The sequence below is a fragment of the Amblyraja radiata genome, chromosome 18 (assembly GCF_010909765.2).
Source record: "Amblyraja radiata isolate CabotCenter1 chromosome 18, sAmbRad1.1.pri, whole genome shotgun sequence".
NCBI classification, from domain to species: domain Eukaryota; kingdom Metazoa; phylum Chordata; class Chondrichthyes; order Rajiformes; family Rajidae; genus Amblyraja; species Amblyraja radiata.
The window spans coordinates 47,771,328-47,791,125 of record NC_045973.1 but is presented as its reverse complement, the minus strand read 5'-3'; the positions used below and the strand labels follow the sequence as shown (position 1 = coordinate 47,791,125).

The window sequence follows — 19,798 nt, the reverse complement described above, 5'->3', positions numbered from 1 at the left end:
TTGCAATCTATGGGTGAGGAACCCAAAGATGCAGTTGCAGAGGCAAGTGCTGGTACCAAGGTACAGGAGTTTGGAGATGAGTTTGGTTGGAATAATGGTATTGAAATGGAGTCAAGAAATTGGTGTCTGATGTAGGATTCTTTGTTATCCAGATGTTCCAGGGATGACTGTAGGGCGGGGGTAATGGTATCTTCCATGGACCTGTTGCGACTGTGGGTGAATTGCGGTGGTTTGAGGCTGTCTACGAGGCTGGAGTTTGTTTGCACCACGGCTAGTTTCTCGAAGCACCTTGTGATGGAAGATGTCAGACCCACTTGAGAGTCATTCTTAATGCACGCTACACCTTAGCGCCCAAGCAGAATACAAATGAAGGAAGTGAACAAAGTGAGTGGGAGATAGAAAAACAGAAACCCGAACATCAACAGAAACTGGAAAGTTGAGAAGGGTCTCAAACCGAAACGTCACCCATTTTCTCTCCAGAGATGCTCCTGTGTCGCTGGGTTATTCCAGCTTTTTGTGTCTATCTCTGGAAAGCTGACTGTAGTGTGAGGTGTGCGTGAGTTCTTTGGAATTGCAATCAGTTCCATGCTAAAAGAGTTTTACATGTGGGCAATTAAGAGTAGGGAACAAAAGGCATAGAATAATCGATTAGTTATGATAAACACTAATGATTTTATGATTTATTGTAGAGTTTGTAGAAAAGGGAAGAAGTTACATTTAGGAAAATAAAAGATTTTTAATCTATCTACTCAGTTATAACTTGATTTTTTTTTTAATGCATTGGCATGAGTTATAATTCCATTGTAACCATTGGAAATTGTTTCAATAAAAATAACAGCAGGATTAAGTCACTTGACTCCTGCATCTGCGCAGTCATATTTCCTTATTTCTTGACAGCTTTAGCATCTGTAAATGTCTGCCTTGGACAGCTGAACATCTGTGAAATAGGAATTCTGATTGTAAGCAACCCCCTCTTTGCAGATATTCCTCCCTCAGCTAAACGTTGTCCAAACTGGCCAACGTTATTGTAGATGATTTATGCATGCAACCTATAATGTAGCTACCTCATCACCACTAACCACGCCCCATCATATTAGTATAACTGTGATATCCAACCTTTGTTTCCTCCCAATTGGTCCCGGTACGCCTGAAGGCTGGATGCAGTCAGTGCTGGGACGTGTGTGCCATGTGCTTTAATAAACACTTAGTAAAGGTTACAGTGTGTCAGGTATCACTCCTTTACATGGTGTCAGCTAGTTAAACGCGCGCCTCCCGTTTACCGGTTTTCTTTTTATTTGTCCCCTGAGTGCCCAGTGTTGGGTTTCCCCTGATATGGCATCCTCATGCCGTAAGCCATCTCCCCTTGTCTTTGACGCTGACATTGCGGAGCGATGGGCTACTTTTGTGATGGATTACACTCACTTCGTTAACATTGTGCGGTCAAAGCCTCACTCCTGCTTAACCTGGCCGGTCCCGACGCCATGAAGAGAGCTCAGGCTTTCCTCTACGATCCAGCGGTCCTGGATGACAACGAACAGCTCGTCGAGCCAGCTGAATCTGCCGATGACCCGGTATGTCTTTTGCGCAAGTTTGCAGAGATTTGCGACCTGCCCTCCAACCGCATATTGGAGCGGGCTAGGTTTTTCTCACGGAAGCAGCAGCCGGATGAACCTGTCGAGTGTTTCATCGCTGACCTGCGCCACCTTGCTCAGCGGTGCCGTTTTGAGACCATGCGAGACCAGCTCACCAGGGACAATCTCGTCACTGGCATGCTCGACCAGAAACTACGTGCCAATTTGGTGCAACGGCCTGACCTAACCCTGACTCAAGCAATGCATGCGTGCCGCATCGCCGAAGTGGTTAACCCTCCGCATGGGCAGAGGGGATCTGACAGCCGAGCCATAAATCTGACTGGCGTTGCTGGACAACGACGTATGCAGGACAACTTTCGCCCTCCACCGCGGCCCGTTCGTACATCTCGGGTCCCGCGGTCTCAGAAGTGTCCCAACTGTAATTATGTCCACCCCACGCAGTCACAGTGCCCAGCCCTTGGAAAATCTTGCAATATCTGTAAGAAAATGAACCACTTTGCAGCTGCCTGCAGGTCCCGTGGGAATGTGCCCTCAGCTCCTAGACAACTCCTAAACAACCTTCAGCAAGTTGATAGTGAGATGGATTCTCAGTCCTCTGTCGACACTGCCCCCGACTCTGAGCTCAGCTATTCCATGGGAGATGCAAGTGTTTACACTCTCCTCCACAGCCGATCTCGCCTCCCCGATCCATCTGTGCTCATTACCGTGAACAATAAGTCCTTCTCTGCGAAGCTGGATACTGGAGCAAAAGTGAACGTAATGTCAACATCACTGTTTCACCAGATAAGAAATAATGAGCTGTTGACTGCAGATCGCTCTGTTTTGCGTGCCTATGGGGGAGAGCAGCTAACACCTGTGAGGAGGGCGACCTTCCATTGTGTGCTACAGAAATCATCCCGTGACCTGACGTTCTTTATTCTGGATTGCGACTGTGTAACTCTACTGAGCAACCAGGCCTGCCAGGATCTTGGTCTGGTGTCCTTCGACCATACGGTCCACGAGGTGCAAGCAGTGATGGATCCACTATCCGAGTACCCGGACCTGTTCGACGACAAGTTGGGAAAGCTGCCGCTTGTGTATAAAATCGCAACAGACCCATCCGTGGTGCCTGTGACCCGCCCACCTCACAGAGTGTCGTTCGCCATGAAGGGCAAGGTGGAGGCTATGCTGAAGGATACGGTTAACATGGGAGTGCTGGAGGCTGTCAGCGATCCCACCGAATGGGTCTCCACCATGGTCGCCACAATGAAGAAAGGGAAGAATGAAATACGGGTATGCATCAACCCCAAGGACTTGAATCTGGCGATTAAACGGCCCCACTACCCTATGAGGACTGTTGAAGATGTTGCCGCCCAGGTCGGACAAGCCACGGTGTTTTCCGTCCTCGATGCCAGGAGTTCATTTTGGCAAATACCCCTGGACAAACGCTCCTCGGACTTGACCACATTCGGTACGCTCTTCGGCAGGTTTAAATTTTTGCGGATGCCGTTCGGCATCAACTCCGCCAGTGAGGTATTCCAGTGTTCTATGGAACAATTGTTTGCAGGTCTGCCCTGTGCGATTATTGTGGACGACATTCTGGTCTATGGAAGGGATGTGGCTGAACATGACCGCCACCTCCGACAGATTCTGGACCGCGCACGGCAGATCAATCTAAAGCTGAACCAGTCAAAATGCAGGTTCCAGGTGCCTGAGGTCCCATATGTTGGCCACATTTTCACGGCCCACGGGTTAAAGCCCGATCCGCAAAAGACCAGCGCCATCTCCGAGCTGCCTGCCCCGACTGATGTTACCAGTCTACAGCGCTTCCTGTGTATGGTCAACTACCTGGGCAAGTTTATCCCTGACCTCAGCGAGCTGAGCGCACCCCTGAGACAACTTACTAAAAAGGACATTGCTTGGTCCTGGTTTCCACACCACCAGCAGGCTTTCGACCTACTAAAGACGAAGCTGATCAGCACACCTACTCTGAAGTTCTTTGATTTACTACGTCCGGTTGTGGTAACGTGCGACGCTTCTCGTTTTGGACTGGGTGCTGCTTGCCTACAGCCCCATGATGATGGTTCATTGCAGCCTATCTCCTATGCCTCTAGGACAATGACGGACACAGAGCAGCGCTATGCGCAGATAGAGAAGGAGCTGCTGGCGGTTGTGTTTGCCTGTTCTAAGTTTAAGGACTTCCTCTTTGGCACCAGGTTCACTGTAGAGACGGATCACCAACCCCTGGTGACGATCCTTAACAAGCCTATACACAGCGCTCCAGCCAGGCTACAGCGGATGATGCTGCAGCTACAGCGGTTTGACTTTAAAATCATCTATAAGAGGGGCACCGAGATGCATGTGGCTGACGCGCTGTCCCAGGCCCCCCGGACCTCCTGCGACCAGCACCCCTTCGAGCAGGCAGATCTACAGGTACTGAACGTAAACTTCGTCCCTTCCAAGCAGCTCCAGTGCCTGGTTGAGCACACCGCTAACGACCCCGACCTGCAACAGCTTGCCGCTGTCATCAAGCGTGGGTGGCCTATCAAACGGACTTCATTGCCTGCTGGCGTTCACCCTTTTTTTCTGGTTCGCGATGAGCTAGTGCTCCGGGACGGTATTATTATCAAGGGACACAAGGTGGTCGTCCCTGCCTCGCTGCATGGTTTGTACTTCAACGCTGCCCACATGGGGCATCCCGGGGCAGATACCACTATCTCGCATGCCCAGGAACAATATTATTGGCCGGGCATGGCAAAGTATATCAAGGCCAGGGTGGCCTCCTGTCCGGATTGCAACTCCCTTGCCCCGCATCAGCAGCGACAGCCGCTTCTACAACAGCCTGCCCCTGACATGCCCTGGTCTTCGCTGGCTGCTGATATTTTCGAGTGGCGTGGAAAGCAGTACCTTGTGTTGGTCGACTCCTACTCAAATTGGTTCAAGGTGGACCTTCTCCCTGCCATCACCTTGGAGATGGTGATCAGTAAGCTCCGACGTCATTTCGCCACGTTTGGTTCCCTGGTTCGGTTGCAGACAGACAACGGCCGCCAGTTCACTAGTGCCAAATTTCAAGCTTTCGCTGCGAAGTGGAACTTCAATCATTTCACCAGCAGCCCGGAGTACCCGCAGAGCAATGGACTGGCTGAACGTGCGGTCCGCAGTGCAAAGCACTTGCTTGAACAATCCCGTCTCTCCAACGGTGACTTCTACCAGGGTCTGTTGAACCTTCGGAATATCTCCAGGGACAGTACAATGCGATCCCCTGCCCAGATTCAATTTTAATTGTCATTGTCAGTGTACAGTACAGAGACAACGAAATGCATTGTCTTTGATTTTGAGGGGACTATCCAACGACTCATGTCTCGAGTTATTCGCCCTCCGATGCCGATCGCCCAGCAGTCCCTGATGCCCAAAGTCCTGCAGCCTGCTGATGTCCAGCAACGGATTGCTCAGAAGCACGAAATCCAGCGTCGCTCGCACGACAAGTCCTGCCGCCCCCTATCCCCACTGCTGCCTGGCCAGGTCGTCCGTTTGCAGACGTCTACCGGCTTCTCCCGACTCGCTACCGTTGTCGGGGTCGACAGTTCGCCACGGTCCTACCTGGTGGATTTTGAGGGGACTATCTACCGGCGCAGCCGCCAGCACCTGTTAGTGGTCAACGAGCCCAAACCACCTCCTGCGGTTCCGTTTGCCTCTCCATCGCGTGTCGAGCCTTCCTCCACTAACTTACCCTCTGCTCCCTGCATGCCCCGGTCGGTCCGTTTGCCTCGGTCTCCTCCCCCTGCTCTTCCAGGGTTCGCCTCTCCGGCCCGGTCATCCCCTGTCAGGTCTTCACTCTCTCCGACTTCTGCTCATTCTACCCCTTCTGCTTCACCTGGTTCACCTGTGCCTCTCCGTTCCCCTTTCAAGCCTGGGTCTCCACCAGCCTTCTCTCTCCCTCCTGTTCCTGTTCCTGTCCCTCCTCCTATTCTTTCGGGTGGGGAGGGTGAGGGTGCTGTGCGCACTCGCTCGGTCGGATTGTCAAACCTCCAGCCAGATACGGAGACTTCGTTTAGCTTGCAGGTACTGTATAATCAACCTGCCATTGCCGTAACTTGTTTAATTTATAAGGGGAAGGATGTAGATGGTTTATGCATGCAACCTATAATGTAGCTACCTCATCACCACTAACCACGCCCCATCGTATTAGTATAACTGTGATATCCTCCCTTTGTTTCCTCCCACTTGGTCCTGAAGGCTGGATGCAGTCAGTGCTGGGACGTGTGTGCCATATGCTTTAATAAACACTTAGTAAAGGTTACAGTGAGTCAGGTATCACTCCTTTACAGTTATGTTTTTGGTTTTGGAGATACAGCATGTAAACTGGCCCGTCAACCCACCAAGTTCATGCCAACCATCAAACTCCCATTCACACTAGTTCTCTGTTATTCCCACTCTTACATCCATTGCCTACACACTGAGGGCAATTTACACAGGCCAATTAACCTACACACCCACACAGTCACAGGGGGAGCGTGCAAGCTCCACACAGGTAGCACAGAAGTCAGTATCAAACCCAGATCTCTGGCACTATGAGCTAATGGTTCCACCAGCTGTGTGACTGTGCCACCCCTAATGTATTTATTAATGTTTATGTTTCAGGATTACATTCACATCATGGTGTTTCGATGCCCGGTCACCCAGGTGAGTTTTCCTCTCAAGAAATGTTTTCTCGTTTAAGGCGGTGTCTGACTTTAAGGTTTCAAATAGAAGATTTAATTTGTTACTATGTGTTTTATCTATTATTCCAACAGTTACCCAGAATCTAGTAGAAAGTTAATAGTTGACAAACTATCAATTATTAATGTTATTTGATATTGTTATTTTTATTCCTAAATATTTTGAAAACCGGCTATTTTTTAAATAGCATGTAAGGTAAAATATACCTCACATAGGTATCCCAAATATGCAGCCGTGCTTGTGATAAAACACCTCATAATGTGCTTTAGTTAGTTAACACATTAAATCTCACACCTTTATTTGCAGGTGGTCAATTAATATTGACTTTGAATGGAAGCCCATGACTAATTATTGTTTCTAGTAATTAATATTATTATATATTATTAATAATCAATGCATTATTAATTATTATGGACATTACTGTTCGTCATTTATGTCGTTTGTAATTTTGTTACTCAACGGCCGTCCATTTTGCTATGCTGTATTCCATTTCTACTTCTATACCCACTCTCCCAACCTATCCAAATCCTTCTGCTGCCTCCCAGCTTCCTCAACACTATCTGGCCCTCCACCTATCTTTGTATCATCTACAATAAAAGATTTTTAATCTATCTACTCAGTTATAACGTGATTTTTTTTGATGCGTTGGCATGAGTTATGATTCCATTGTTACCATTGGAATTTGTTTCAATAGAAATAACCGCAGGAATAAGCCACTTAACTTCTATATCTGCTCAGTCATATTTCCTTATTTCTTGGGTAGTCAAAAATGCTGGAGAAACTCAGCGGGTGAGGCAGCATCTATGGAGTGAAGGAAATAGGCAACGTTTCGGGCCGAAACCCTTCTTCCTTATTTCTTGACAGCTTTAACATCTGTAAATGTCTGCCTTGAACAGCTGAACATCTGTGAGATAGGAATTCTGATTGTACGCATCCCCCTCTGTGCAGATATTTCTCCCTCAGCTAAACGTTGTCCAAACTGGTCAAAGTTATGTTTTTGGTTTTGGAGATACAGCATGTAAACTGGCCCGTCAACCCACCAAGTTCATGCCAACCATCAAACTCCAATTCACACTAGTTCTCTGTTATTCCCACTCCTGCATCCATTGCCTACACACTGAGGGCAATTTACACAGGCCAATTAACCTACACACCCACACAGTCACAGGGGGAGCGTGCAAGCTCCACACAGGTAGCACAGAAGTCAGTATCAAACCCAGATCTCTGGCACTGTGAGCTAATGGGACCAGCTGTGTGACTGTGCCACCCCTAATGTATTTATTAATGTTTATGTTTCAGGATTACGTTCACATCATGGTGGTTCGATGCCCAGTCACCCAGGTGAGTTTTCCTCTCAAGAAATGTTTTCTCGTTTAAGGCGGTGTCTGACTTTAAGGTTTCAAATAGAAGATTTAATTTGTTACTATATGTTTTATCTATTATTCCAACAGTTACCCAGAATCTAGTAGAAAGTTAATAGTTGACAAACTATCAATTATTAATGTTATTTGATATTGTTATTTTTATTCCTAATTATTTTGAAAACCGGCTATTTTTTAAATAGCATGTAAGGTAAAATATACCTCACATAGGTATCCCAAATATGCAGCCGTGCTTGTGATAAAACACCTCATAATGTGCTTTAGTTAGTTAACACATTAAATCTCACACCTTTATTTGCAGGTGGTCAATTAATATTGACTTTGAATGGAAGCCCATGACTAATTATTGTTTCTAGTAATTAATATTATTATATATTATTAATAATCAATGCATTATTAATTATTATGGACATTACTGTTCGTCATTTATGTCGTTTGTAATTTTGTATTCATTAATATTTCTAATCGCTATTAATTAATTTTTTTAATTAATATTCAATTTTTTTTCCATAATCCCCATTTGCTCACAAGCAGTTTGCTGTTGTCCCTACAGATGATAATGACTAAATGCTACCCACCTTGTCTCACTGTTCCTCGGTTGTGTAATCTACAGGGAAGACCTCAAAATATGGGGGATAAATGAAGGGGGGGGGGGGGGGGGCAGGGATACTCACTGGCTCCTTCAGTCAATCAAAGTAAGTGCAGTGGATTACAAACATCATCAAGACACTCAACGGCCGTCCATTTTGCTATGCTGTATTCCATTTCTACTTCTATACCCACTCTCCCAACCTATCCAAATCCTTCTGCTGCCTCCCAGCTTCCTCAACACTATCTGGCCCTCCACCTATCTTTGTATCATCTACAATAAAAGATTTTTAATCTATCTACTCAGTTATAACGTGATTTTTTTTGATGCGTTGGCATGAGTTATGATTCCATTGTTATCATTGGAATTTGTTTCAATAGAAATAACCGCAGGAATAAGCCACTTAACTTCTATATCTGCTCAGTCATATTTCCTTATTTCTTGGGTAGTCAAAAATGCTGGAGAAACTCAGCGGGTGAGGCAGCATCTATGGAGTGAAGGAAATAGGCAACGTTTCGGGCCGAAAACCCTTCTTCCTTATTTCTTGACAGCTTTAACATCTGTAAATGTCTGCCTTGAACAGCTGAACATCTGTGAAATAGGAATTCTGATTGTACGCATCCCCCTCTGTGCAGATATTTCTCCCTCAGCTAAACTTTGTCCAAACTGGTCAAAGTTATGTTTTTGGTTTTGGAGATACAGCATGTAAACTGGCCCGTCAACCCACCAAGTTCATGCCAACCATCAAACTCCAATTCACACTAGTTCTCTGTTATTCCCACTCCTGCATCCATTGCCTACACACTGAGGGCAATTTACACAGGCCAATTAACCTACACACCCGAACATCTTTGAGATGTGGGAGAAAACCCACACAGTCACAGGGGGAACGTGCAAGCTCCACACAGGTACCTCAGAAGTCAGTATCAAACCCAGATCTCTGGCACTGTGAGCCAGTGGTTCTACCAGCTGTGTGACTGTGCCACCCCTAATGTATTTATTAATGTTTATGTTTCAGGATTACATTCACATCATAGTGCTGCGGTGTCCAGACAGCAAGGTGAGGTTTCCTCTCAAGAAATGTTTTCTCGTTTAAGGCGGTGTCTGACTTTGAGGTTTCAAATAGAAGATTTAATTTGTTACTATATGTTTTATCTCTTATTCCAACAGTTACCCAGAATCTAGTAGAAAGTTAATAGTTGACAAACTATCAATTATTTATGTTAATTAATATTTTAATTTTATTCCTAATTATTTTGAAAACCGGCATATCCCAAATATGCGGCCGTGTTTGTGATAAAACACCTCATAATGTCCTTTAGTTACTTGTTAACACATTAAATCTCACACCTTTATTTGCAGGTGGTCAATTAATATTGACTTTGAATGGAAGCCCATGACTAATTATTGTTTCTAGTAATTAATATTTTTATATATTATTAATAATCTATGTATTATTAATTATCATTGACATGACTGTTCGTCATTTATGTCGTTTGTAATTTTGTATTCATTCATATTTCTAATCGCTATTAATTAACGGTTATTTTTATTAATATTAATATTTCTTTCCATAATGCACATTTGCTGACAAGCAGTTTGCTGTTGTCCCTACAGATGATATTGACTAAATGCTACCCACCTTGTCTCACTGTCCTCGGTTGTGTAATCTGCAGGGAAGACCTCAAAATATGGGGGACTAGACTAAGTGGGACTCGTTGGGAGGGCTGGTCCCCCAACACGAGAGAGAGAGAGAGAGAGAGAGAGAGACTGGGCTCTCTCTCTGGAATCTCTGGAATTCTCTCCCGCAGAACCTCCTCCTGGGCTAGTACAGATCTGATGGGCCGAAGGGGCTCTTTTCACAAAAAATCGGAGTGAAATCTCAGTAAAAGGCACTTTATCTGGACTTTTCCTGGCCTGGCACGGGCCTTTTGGGCCAAAATGTTCTTCCAGGGCTAATACGGGCATTTTGGGCAAAGAGGACTGGTTTCTTGGCTCATAGGGGCCTTGTGGGCCGAAATTAGTGGTTTCAGCCAAACAACTCATTTCATTTCATTTCCATTTCACTTCAAGCACAGGGAAGGCCAAACAGCTCATTGCATTTTAATTTCCATTCCATTTCCATTGCAGTTTCAAGCACAGGGCAGGCCAAATAGCTCATTGCATTTTCATTTCATTTCCATTGACATTGTAGTTTCAAGCACAGGGCAGGCCAAACACCTCATTGCATTTTCATTTCACTTCCATTGCCATTGCAGTTTAAAGCACAGTGCATGCAGAACAACTCATTGCATTTTCATTTCACTTCCATTTCCATTGCAATTTCAAGCACAGGGCAGGCCAAGCCAAACAGCTCATTGCATTTTCACTTCATTTCATATGAAGAAAGACTGGATAGACTCGGTTTGTAGTCGCTAGAATTTAGAAGTTTGAGGCGGGATCTTATAGAAACTTACATAATTCTTAAGGGGTTGGACAGGCTAGATGCAGGAAGATTGTTCCCGATGTTGGGGAAGTCTAGAACAAGGGGTCACAGTTTAAGGATAAGGGGGAAATCTTTTAGGACCGAGATGAGGAAAACTTTTTTCACACAGAGAGTGGTGAATCTCTGGAATTATCTCCTGCAGAAGGTAGTTGAGGCCAGTTCATTGGCTATATTTAAGAGGGAGTTAGATGTGACCCTTGTGGCTAAAGGGACCAGGGGGTATGGAGAGAAGGCAGGTACAGGATACTGAGTTGGATTATCAGCCATGATCATATTGAATGGCGGTGCAGGCTCGAAGGGCTGAATGGCCTACTCCTGCACCTATTTTCTATGTTTCTATGTTTCTATTTCCATTGCCATTGCAATTTCAAGCTCAGGGCAGGCCAAGCCAAACAGCTCATTGCATTTTCACTTCATTTCCTTTGCCATTGCAGTTTCAAGCACAGGGCAGGCCAAGCCAAACAGCTCATTGCATTTTCACTTCATTTTCATTGCAGTTTCAAGCACGGGGCAGGCCAAACAACTCATTTCATTTTCATTAAGGGCTAACAAATCATTAATTGCAAGTACATTGCAGACTCACAGTTCAGTTGATTCACAGCCTAGAATGAGAGTCGTGACCTTTCCCTCGCGATCTTGCAGAGTGACTGAGTCATGTTCAGGCATCCTGGGATTTATAGTCCTAGCCCCCCTTCCTCTCCCCAGAAGGGGCGTTACCTTAATCGCAGTGATTGACAGGCGAGAGGATCTCAAGGTTTTTCAAACACTCATGACTTTTTTATTTTTCATCGATGGGATAAATCCTCAGGGCCTGCTCAGCGGAGGAGGACTGTGAGTAAGATGGGCAAAAATCATAGAGATATATGGTAGCATTTTGTCTGAAATCAATATACAGCGCAGACAGGCAGTGGTCAAGATGAGACTTTTAAGGAGGGGGGGGGGGGACTTACTGGCTCCTTCAGTCAATCAAAGTAAGTGCAGTAGATTATAAACACCAGGTGTTTTTCATCAAGACACTCAATACCCTGTATTCCATTTCCACTTCTTTACCCACTCTCCCAACCTGTCCAAATCCTTCTGCTGCCTCCCAGCTTCCTCAACATTACCTGGACCTCCACCTATCTTTGTATAATTTGCAAACTTGGACACAATGCCGTCAATTACATCATCCAGATTATAACATGTAACATGTAATGTAACACCAACCCCTGCGGCCCCATAGCAGAAGCGTTCACGTCGCGGGGCTGGTAACTGGAAGCTAAACCTGAGCTAATTCTGCTATCACCATCATCTACTGTGACAAGTGATGGCTTCCACTGATTGTCACCAGAAGCTTGCGTCCTTTTCAGGACGGACGATGACAGCGAGGCCAACATTTGTAACAAGATGGACACGAAAAGAAGAAGAAGACCAACCCCTGCGGAACACCACTAGTCACCTGCAACCAACCTGAAAAGACTCCCTTTATTCCTGGTATTTGTCTCTGCTAGGCAGCCAATCTTCGATCCATGCTAGTACCTTGCCTCTAACACCATGAGTTCCCATCTTATATAGCAGCCTCGCAAGCGGAACTTTATCAAAGAGCAAGTAAACAACAATAAGGCAATATCTCTCATGAACAAACCATGTTGACTTTGCTCTATTTTATCATGTGCTTCCAGATACCCCAAAACCTCATCCTTAATAATGGACTCTAAAATCTTACCAACCGCTGAAGTCAGACTAACCAGCCTACAATTTCTTGTGCATTGCTCCCTTCTTGAGCAGTGGGGTTACATTCACAGTTTTCCAGTCCTTTGGAACCCTTCCTGGCTCCAGTGTACTTGATAGATTACTACTAATGCCTGCACAATTTCTTCAGCTACCTCTTTCAGAATCCTGGGATATCTGACCCAGATAACCTAATCTACCTTCAGACCTTTCAGCTTCCCAATCACCTTCTCCTTAGTAATATAAACTGCGCTCACATCTGTATGGCTAATCATGTATGATATGTGTTTCAGCCGGGCCAATGAACATAGGACGAGCAGTTTCAGGAACTAGGTTACGTGAGTTGTTTTTTAAAACTATTACATTTCCGAGAAGAAGTAAGGAGCTGTTTAAAAGCAAATATGTGTTCTTTAAATGTAAATTATCATTTTTGTTCCAAACAGTTTAGGTTTCCTTTAAAAAGAAACAAAGTGCAGGAGTAGCTCAAAGGTACACAAAATTGCTGGGGGAACTCAGCGGGTGCAGCAGCATCTATGGAGCGAAGGAAATAGGCGACGTTTCGGGCCGAAACCCTTCTTCAGACTGATGGGGGGTGGGGGGGGGGAAAGAAAGAAGGAAAAGGGGAGGAGGAGGAGGAGCCCGAGGGCGGGCGGATGGGAGGGTGGGAGGAGACAGCTAGAGGGTTAAGGAAGGGGAGGAGACAGCAAGGGCTAGCCAAATTGGGAGAATTCAATGTTAATGCCATAAGGACGCAAGGTCCCCAGACGGAATATGAGGTGCTGTTCCTCCAATTTCCGCTGTTGCTCACTGGCAATGGAGGAGACCCAGGACAGAGAGGTCGGATTGGGAATGGGAGGGGGAGTTGAAGTGCTGAGCCACCGGGAGGTCAGGTAGGTTATTGCGGACTGAGCGGAGGTGTTCGGCGAAACGATCGCCCAACCTACGCTTGGTCTCACCGATGTAAATCAGCTGACATCTAGAGCAGCGGATGCAGTAGATGAGGTTGGAGGAGATACAGGTGAACCTTTGTCGCACCTGGAACGACTGCTTGGGACCTTGAATGGAGTCGAGGGGGGAGGTGAAGGGACAGGTGTTGCATTTCTTGCGGTTGCAACGGAAAGTGCCCGGGGAGGGGGTGGTGCAGGAGGGAAGGGAAGAATTGACGAGGGAGTTGCGGAGGGAGCGGTCTTTGCGGAAGGCAGACATGGGGGGAGATGGGAAGACGTGGCGAGTGGTGGGGTCACGTTGGAGGTGGCGGAAATGGCGGAGGATTATGTGTTATATTTGCCGGCTGGTGGGGTGAAAGGTGAGGACCAGAGGGACTCTGCCCTTGTTGCGTGTGCGGGGATGGGGAGAGAGAGCAGTGTTACGGGGTATGGATGAGACCCTGGTGTGAGCCTCATCTATGGTGGCGGAGGGGAATCCCCGTTCCCTGAAGAACGAGGACATTTCCAATGCCCTGGGAACAGATGCGGCGTAGGCGGAGGAATTGGGAGTAGGGGATGGAGTCTTTACAGGGGGCAGAGTGGGAAGACGTGTAGTCCAGATAGCCATGTGAGTCAGTGGGTTTGTAATGTATGTCGGTCAGGAGTCTGTCCCCTGCGTTGGAGATGGTGAGGTCAAGGAATGGTAGGGAAGTGTCGGAAATCGTCCAGGTGTATTGGAGTGCCGGATGGAAGTTGGTGGTGAAGTGGATGAAGTCAGTCAGTTGTGTGTGGGTGCAGGAGGTGGCACCAAAGCAGTCGTCAATGTAACGGAGATAGAGGTCGGGGATGGGGCCCTGGTACGTCTCGAACAAGGATTGTTCAACGTACCCGACAAAGAGGCAGGCGTAGCTGGGGCCCATGCGTGTGCCCATAGCTACGCCTTGTGTTTGGAGGAAATGGGAGGAGTCAAATGTAAAGTTGTTGAGGGTGAGGACCAACTCCGCTAAGCGGAGGAGAGTGTCAGTGGCTGGGTATAGGTTGCTCCTCTGGTCGAGGAAGAACCGGAGGGCTTCGAGGCCATCCTGGTGGGGGATGGAGGTGTAGAGTGACCGGACATCCATGGTGAAGATGAGGGGGTGAGGGCCCAGAGAGTGGAATGCGTGGAGGCGGCGGAGAGTGTCTGAGGTGTCTAGAACATAGGTGGGGAGGGATTTGACCAAGGGGGATAGGATGGAGTCAAGGTATGTGGAGATGAGTTCGGTGGGGCACGAACACGCAGAGACAATGGGTCTGCCGGGAGAGCCGGGTTTGTGGATTTTGGGGAGAAGGTAAAAACGGGCCGTGCGGGGCTGGGGAACGATGAGGTTGGAGGCTTGGTCAGGTAGGGCGTGGGAATTGATGAAGTCGGTGATGGTGCTAGAAATGGTGGCCTGGTGCTCGTCAGTGGGGTCATGGTCCAAGGGTAAGTAGGAGGAGGTGTCCGAGAGTTGGCGCGTGGCCTCAGCTTTGTAGAGATCGGTGCGCCAGACTACCACGGCACCTCCCTTGTCGGCTGGTTTGATGACCCAATCTGGGATTTTGCGGAGTGATTCGATGGCAGTGCGTTCAGAGGGGGAAAGATTAGAGTGAGACAGGGGAGTGGAGAAGTTGAGGCGGTTGACGTCGCGGCGGCAGTTCTGAATGAAGAGTTCCAGAGCCGGGACTTTATGAGGGGGGTTCCACGAGGAGGGGGTGCGTTGGAGACGGGAAAAGGGGTCATCATTGGGGGGCGAGGACTCCTTCCCATGGAAATGCGCTGTGAGGCGGAGACGACGGTAGAAGCGCTCCAAGTCATGGTGGGCGCGGAACTCATTGAGATGGGGACGGAGGGGGACAAAGGTGAGACCTCTGCTGAGGACAGACCGTTGGGTGGGGGAGAGGGGGAGGTCGGGGGGATGGTGAACACCCGGCAGGGGTGGGAGTTGGGGCCAGAGGAAGGCAGGTGGGTAGACTGAGGACGGGGCGATGTGGGGGGGGGGGGGGGTTGTGGGTGCTGGAGGAGTGGTGGGTGGTCAGGGGGTGGGGGGGAGAGAGGGCTGTAATGTGGGTGGGGAAGAACGGGTGTGACATGGTTGGGGGGGGATGGGGGAGGGTCAGTGGAGCAGCCACTGAGGTTAGCACGGCTGGGCAGACGGGCGCTAGGACCCAGTGGAGTTAAGTCCAGAAGAGTGGGAGTAAGCAGCGTGGAGGCTGCAGGCTCCAGGTAAGGCGACGGCTGTGGGTTGCTGGAGGGGGGTGGAGTGGCGCGGGTCACCGGACCCGATGGTCGGAGTCCAGTGGTGGTTGAGTCGGGGTCCGCGGGCGATGCGTGGGTGGTCCCGGTGGGCGGATGGTCGGCAGGTCGGCGGCGAGATGAATCGGGTGCGTAGCGGCGGCCATGTTGAGAGAGCCCCGGTTCGGCGGCGATATCGGGTCGGGCGGCGATGTCGGAGGAATCGGCGATGGGGAGGGAGTCCAAGTTACCGTAGAAGCTGCGAGGCTGGGCGTCATCGATCGGCAGGTGAGGGTCGTCGGCGGCATCGATGTGGAGGTCGGTGAAGGCGGCGTCCCGGTGAGTATGGAAGTCGCTCCTAGTGGCCAAGATGGCGTCGCGGGACTCGGGCAGGCGATGCGGGCCAGAGTTGGGGCCCGGAGTCTGCGGGCGGTCGAGTCGCGGAGTGTAGGCGTCGGGAGCGGCCTGGAGTCGGGATAATTTAAGGTCCTTGGTGGAATTAAGGTGGGCCAGGAATTTTTTATTAAAGAGGTGGATCTTCCGGCGGATGAAATACAACTGGGGTCCGTTGCAGGTCTGGGTTAGTGAGGCCTGAAGTACAGGGAGTGTCGATGTGAGGTCCTGTTGGTGCCGGCGCATCGCGACCAGGGTGGATCTCAGTGCCCGGTTGGAGAATTGCTGGGTATGCCGGTGGATAGCCAGTCGGTACCGATGGTCCGGTTGGGGTCCGAACTGGGAGGTAGGAGTAGCTCAGTAGGTTTGAAGAAGGGTCTCAACCCAAAACGTCACCTATCAATGTTCACCTGACATGCTGCCTGAGCTGCTAAATTTACTCCATGTACTCTGTCTTTTTTTCGCGTAAAGCAGTAACTGTGAGTTACTGTTTCTAGGATTTCTCTTTCATTATTTTAAAAAGCGGTTACTTCATTAACTAATCTGTTGGCACAGTGGTACAGTTAGTGGAGCTGCTGCTTCACAGCACCAGAGACTCAGGTTCAAATCTGACCTAAAATCTGAATGTTTGCACGTTCTTACCTAGACCAAGTTTCTCTAAGTATCTGGCTTCCACCCACACACTAGGTGCAATTTGCAGAAGCCAATTAACTGACTAACTTGTATGTCTTAGGAATGTGGGAAGATTTAATGTGTGTGCATATCTGTGTGTATATGGATATTTATATATATGGGTTTCCATAAATACAGCGCTCAGTAGTGAAACTGAAGGTCTCCAAACTTCCAGATTATTTTCTTGATTTTATGTAATATTCCCATTGTTTCATATCCTATATTTTAAGCGTATAGCCAAAATAATGAGATGAATAAATAAAATAAATAAATCTGTTTTTACAAAGAAAAATATCAGATACCAGACCAAGTGGGAACAGTTGGGTCCATCAACCGGGAAACCTGGTCCCCCAACGCAACCTGTTCCCCAACACAATATTCCACCACTCACCCATAGCTCCCACGGGAGGCCTGGTCCCCCAACGCAACCCGTTCCCCAACGCAATATTCTACCATTCACCCATAGACGATAACTGCACGGGGGCTGCTCATTTCGCCTTATTTTTAAACTTTTTAAAAAAGCATTTGCATTTGCTAGCTAGCAGAACTCAGTGTACTGTGACTTAAAAAATTCATTTGCACTTGCTAGGGCTAGCAGAACTCAGTGTACTTGGACAGCAACAATGTTATGAACATGGGGGCTACAATCCCATTGTGATGTCACAGCTGATTTATAACAGAAAATTTACATGAATTTTGCAATTAAATAATCATATGCCAAATTCAGATTATGCTTATGATTTTTATCCTTTATCACCTGATTAGATAAATTTCAGACATCCTTCCTTGTTGAAGAAGGTGAGTTACGGTGTCCATTTGAAATGTGTCACGTGTGAAATGTGTCACGTGTGAACCATTTTTATATTTATTGTCACTTTTTTTAATTGTTTACATTTTGTGTTTAAGCTTTCCATTGAGATACTTAATAATGGATAGCTTAAAAATCATGAAATAAAAATCTAGTTCGCTCACCTATTTTAGCGCTGTTTCATTCTGCAGTCCTTCCCGCTGTCAATGCTATTTATAGCACCATAACCGTTTTTTTGCAATCACGTGATCTAAAAAAATTCAAACAACGCAATTATAATTACCCTGGCGTGAACTACAGGTCTCGTGGTGGATTAGGTGCCGACATTTTGTAAGGGAGCTTCAAAATCTGTCAGTTTCCCAGGTGTCTTATATGGTTTGTTTTTTTTGAATTCTCGTTTTTTTTTTTTTAATTTTGAAAGTATTACATTTTAGTCAATTTTGATCACAAATTGGCTCAAAAGAATCATAGGTAGGCCCATTTGTAATCTTGTGGTTTTTCATTATGATTTAATAACTTTCAAGTTTGGACACCCATGTCGCAGTTTGTACGGTACTAGACTAAGTGTGACCCGTTGGGTCCCATATTCACACGGGAGGGTAGGTCGCCCGACGCAATATTCCACCTCTCCACCAATTCCAATATTGTTGGCCAGTGGGGGGGCTTTCTGGAGTGCTGGTATGGGTTCTTGAGGCTTCCCTCAAGCCTGATCTGCTGGCAGCTTACTCACGGTTGGTGGACTGGCAGTTGACATGACTATTCCTTGAAATTCATTTTCAAGCAGGGTGCAAGGCCACCAAATTCAAATCCATGTTCCTACCATTTCAAGCAGGGTGCAAGGCCACCACATTCAAGTGCAGTTTCATACCACTTCTAGCTGGATCCAAGGCCACCAAATTCAAGTGCAGTTTCATACCACTTTCAGCAGGGTGCAAGGCCACCAAATTCAGTGCAGTTTCATACCACTTCAAGCAGGATGCAAGGCCGCCAAATTCAAGTGCAGTTTCATTCCACTTCAAGCAGGGTGCAAGGCCACCAAATTCAAGTGCAGTTTCATTCCATTTCAAGCAGGGTGCAAGGCCACCAAATTCAAATGCAGCTTCATACCATATCATGAAACAGCCGTAAAACCACACAAAACACCAAACTCACGGTTCAGTAGACATTCAGTGTGTTCAGTTGATTCACAGCTCAGACAGAGTCATGACCTCTCCCTCCCCCATCATGCAGACACTGAGCCACACCCACACTTCCGGGTTTTATAACCTCTCCCCCTCCCACCGGAAAAGGTGAGGCTTTCATGGCGTGATTGACTGGAGGGATATTCTCAACATTTTTTAAACACTAATAACACTTTTATTTTTCATTGATGGGAAGAATTTTCTGCACCTGGTCAGCGAAGGGGGACTGAGTAAGATGGCCAAATATCATAGCCGTAAGTGGTAGCGTTTTATCTAAAATCAATATACAGTGCAAACAGGAAGTAAGTGCATTTGCAGTAGTGCCTTTCAACTTCAAGCCAAAGCACCAAAGCCGCCATTTGCAGTAATAAGTGCCTTTCAACTTCAAGCCAAAGCACCCAAGCCACCATTTGCAGTAAGTAGTGCCTTTCAAATTCAAGCCAAAGCTCCCAAGCCACCATTTGCAGTAAGTAGTACCTTTCAACTTCAAACCAAAGCTCCCAAGCCACCATTTGCAGTAAGTAGTGCCTTTCAACTTCAAGCCAAAGCACCCAAACCACCATTTGCAGTAAATAGTGCCTTTCAACTTCATGCCACCATTTGCAGTAAGTAGTGCCTTTCAACTTCAAGCCAATGCACCCACGCCACCATTTGCAGTAATGCCTTTCAACTTCAAGCCAAAGCACCCAAGCCACCATTTGCAGTAAGTCGTGCCTTTCAACTTAAAGCCAAAGCACCCAAGCCACCATTTGCAGTGAGTAGGGCCTTTCAACTTCAAGCCAAAGCACTCAAGCCACCATTTGCAGTAAATAGTGCCTTTCAAGCCAAAGCTCCCAAGCCACCATTTGCAGTAAGTAGTGCCTTTCAACTTCAAGCCAAAGCACCCAAGCCACCATTTGCAGTAAGTAGTGCCTATCAACTTCAAGCCAAGTTGTGTGTGCATATCTGTGTGTATATGGATATTTATATATATGGGTTCTCATAAATACAGCGCTCAGTGGTGAAACTGAAGGTCTCCAAACTTCCAGATTATTTTCTTGTTTTTATGTAATATTCCCATTGTTTCATATCCTGTATTTTAAGCGTATAGCCAAAATAATGAGATGAATAA

General features: G+C 47.1%; 1 protein-coding gene across 1 annotated transcript in view; it reads left to right on the top strand.

The window, feature by feature from the left end:
* Nucleotides 1-19,798, top strand: part of LOC116983527 (inter-alpha-trypsin inhibitor heavy chain H3-like) — a 119,647-nt gene that overhangs the window by 61,381 nt on the left and 38,468 nt on the right. Inside the window, exons 17-19 of the mRNA XM_033037336.1 lie at nt 6,213-6,254; nt 7,590-7,755; nt 9,432-9,445. Of these exons, the coding sequence (XP_032893227.1) occupies nt 6,213-6,254; nt 7,590-7,755; nt 9,432-9,445 (222 nt within the window). The remainder of the gene's footprint in view (nt 1-6,212; nt 6,255-7,589; nt 7,756-9,431; nt 9,446-19,798) is intronic.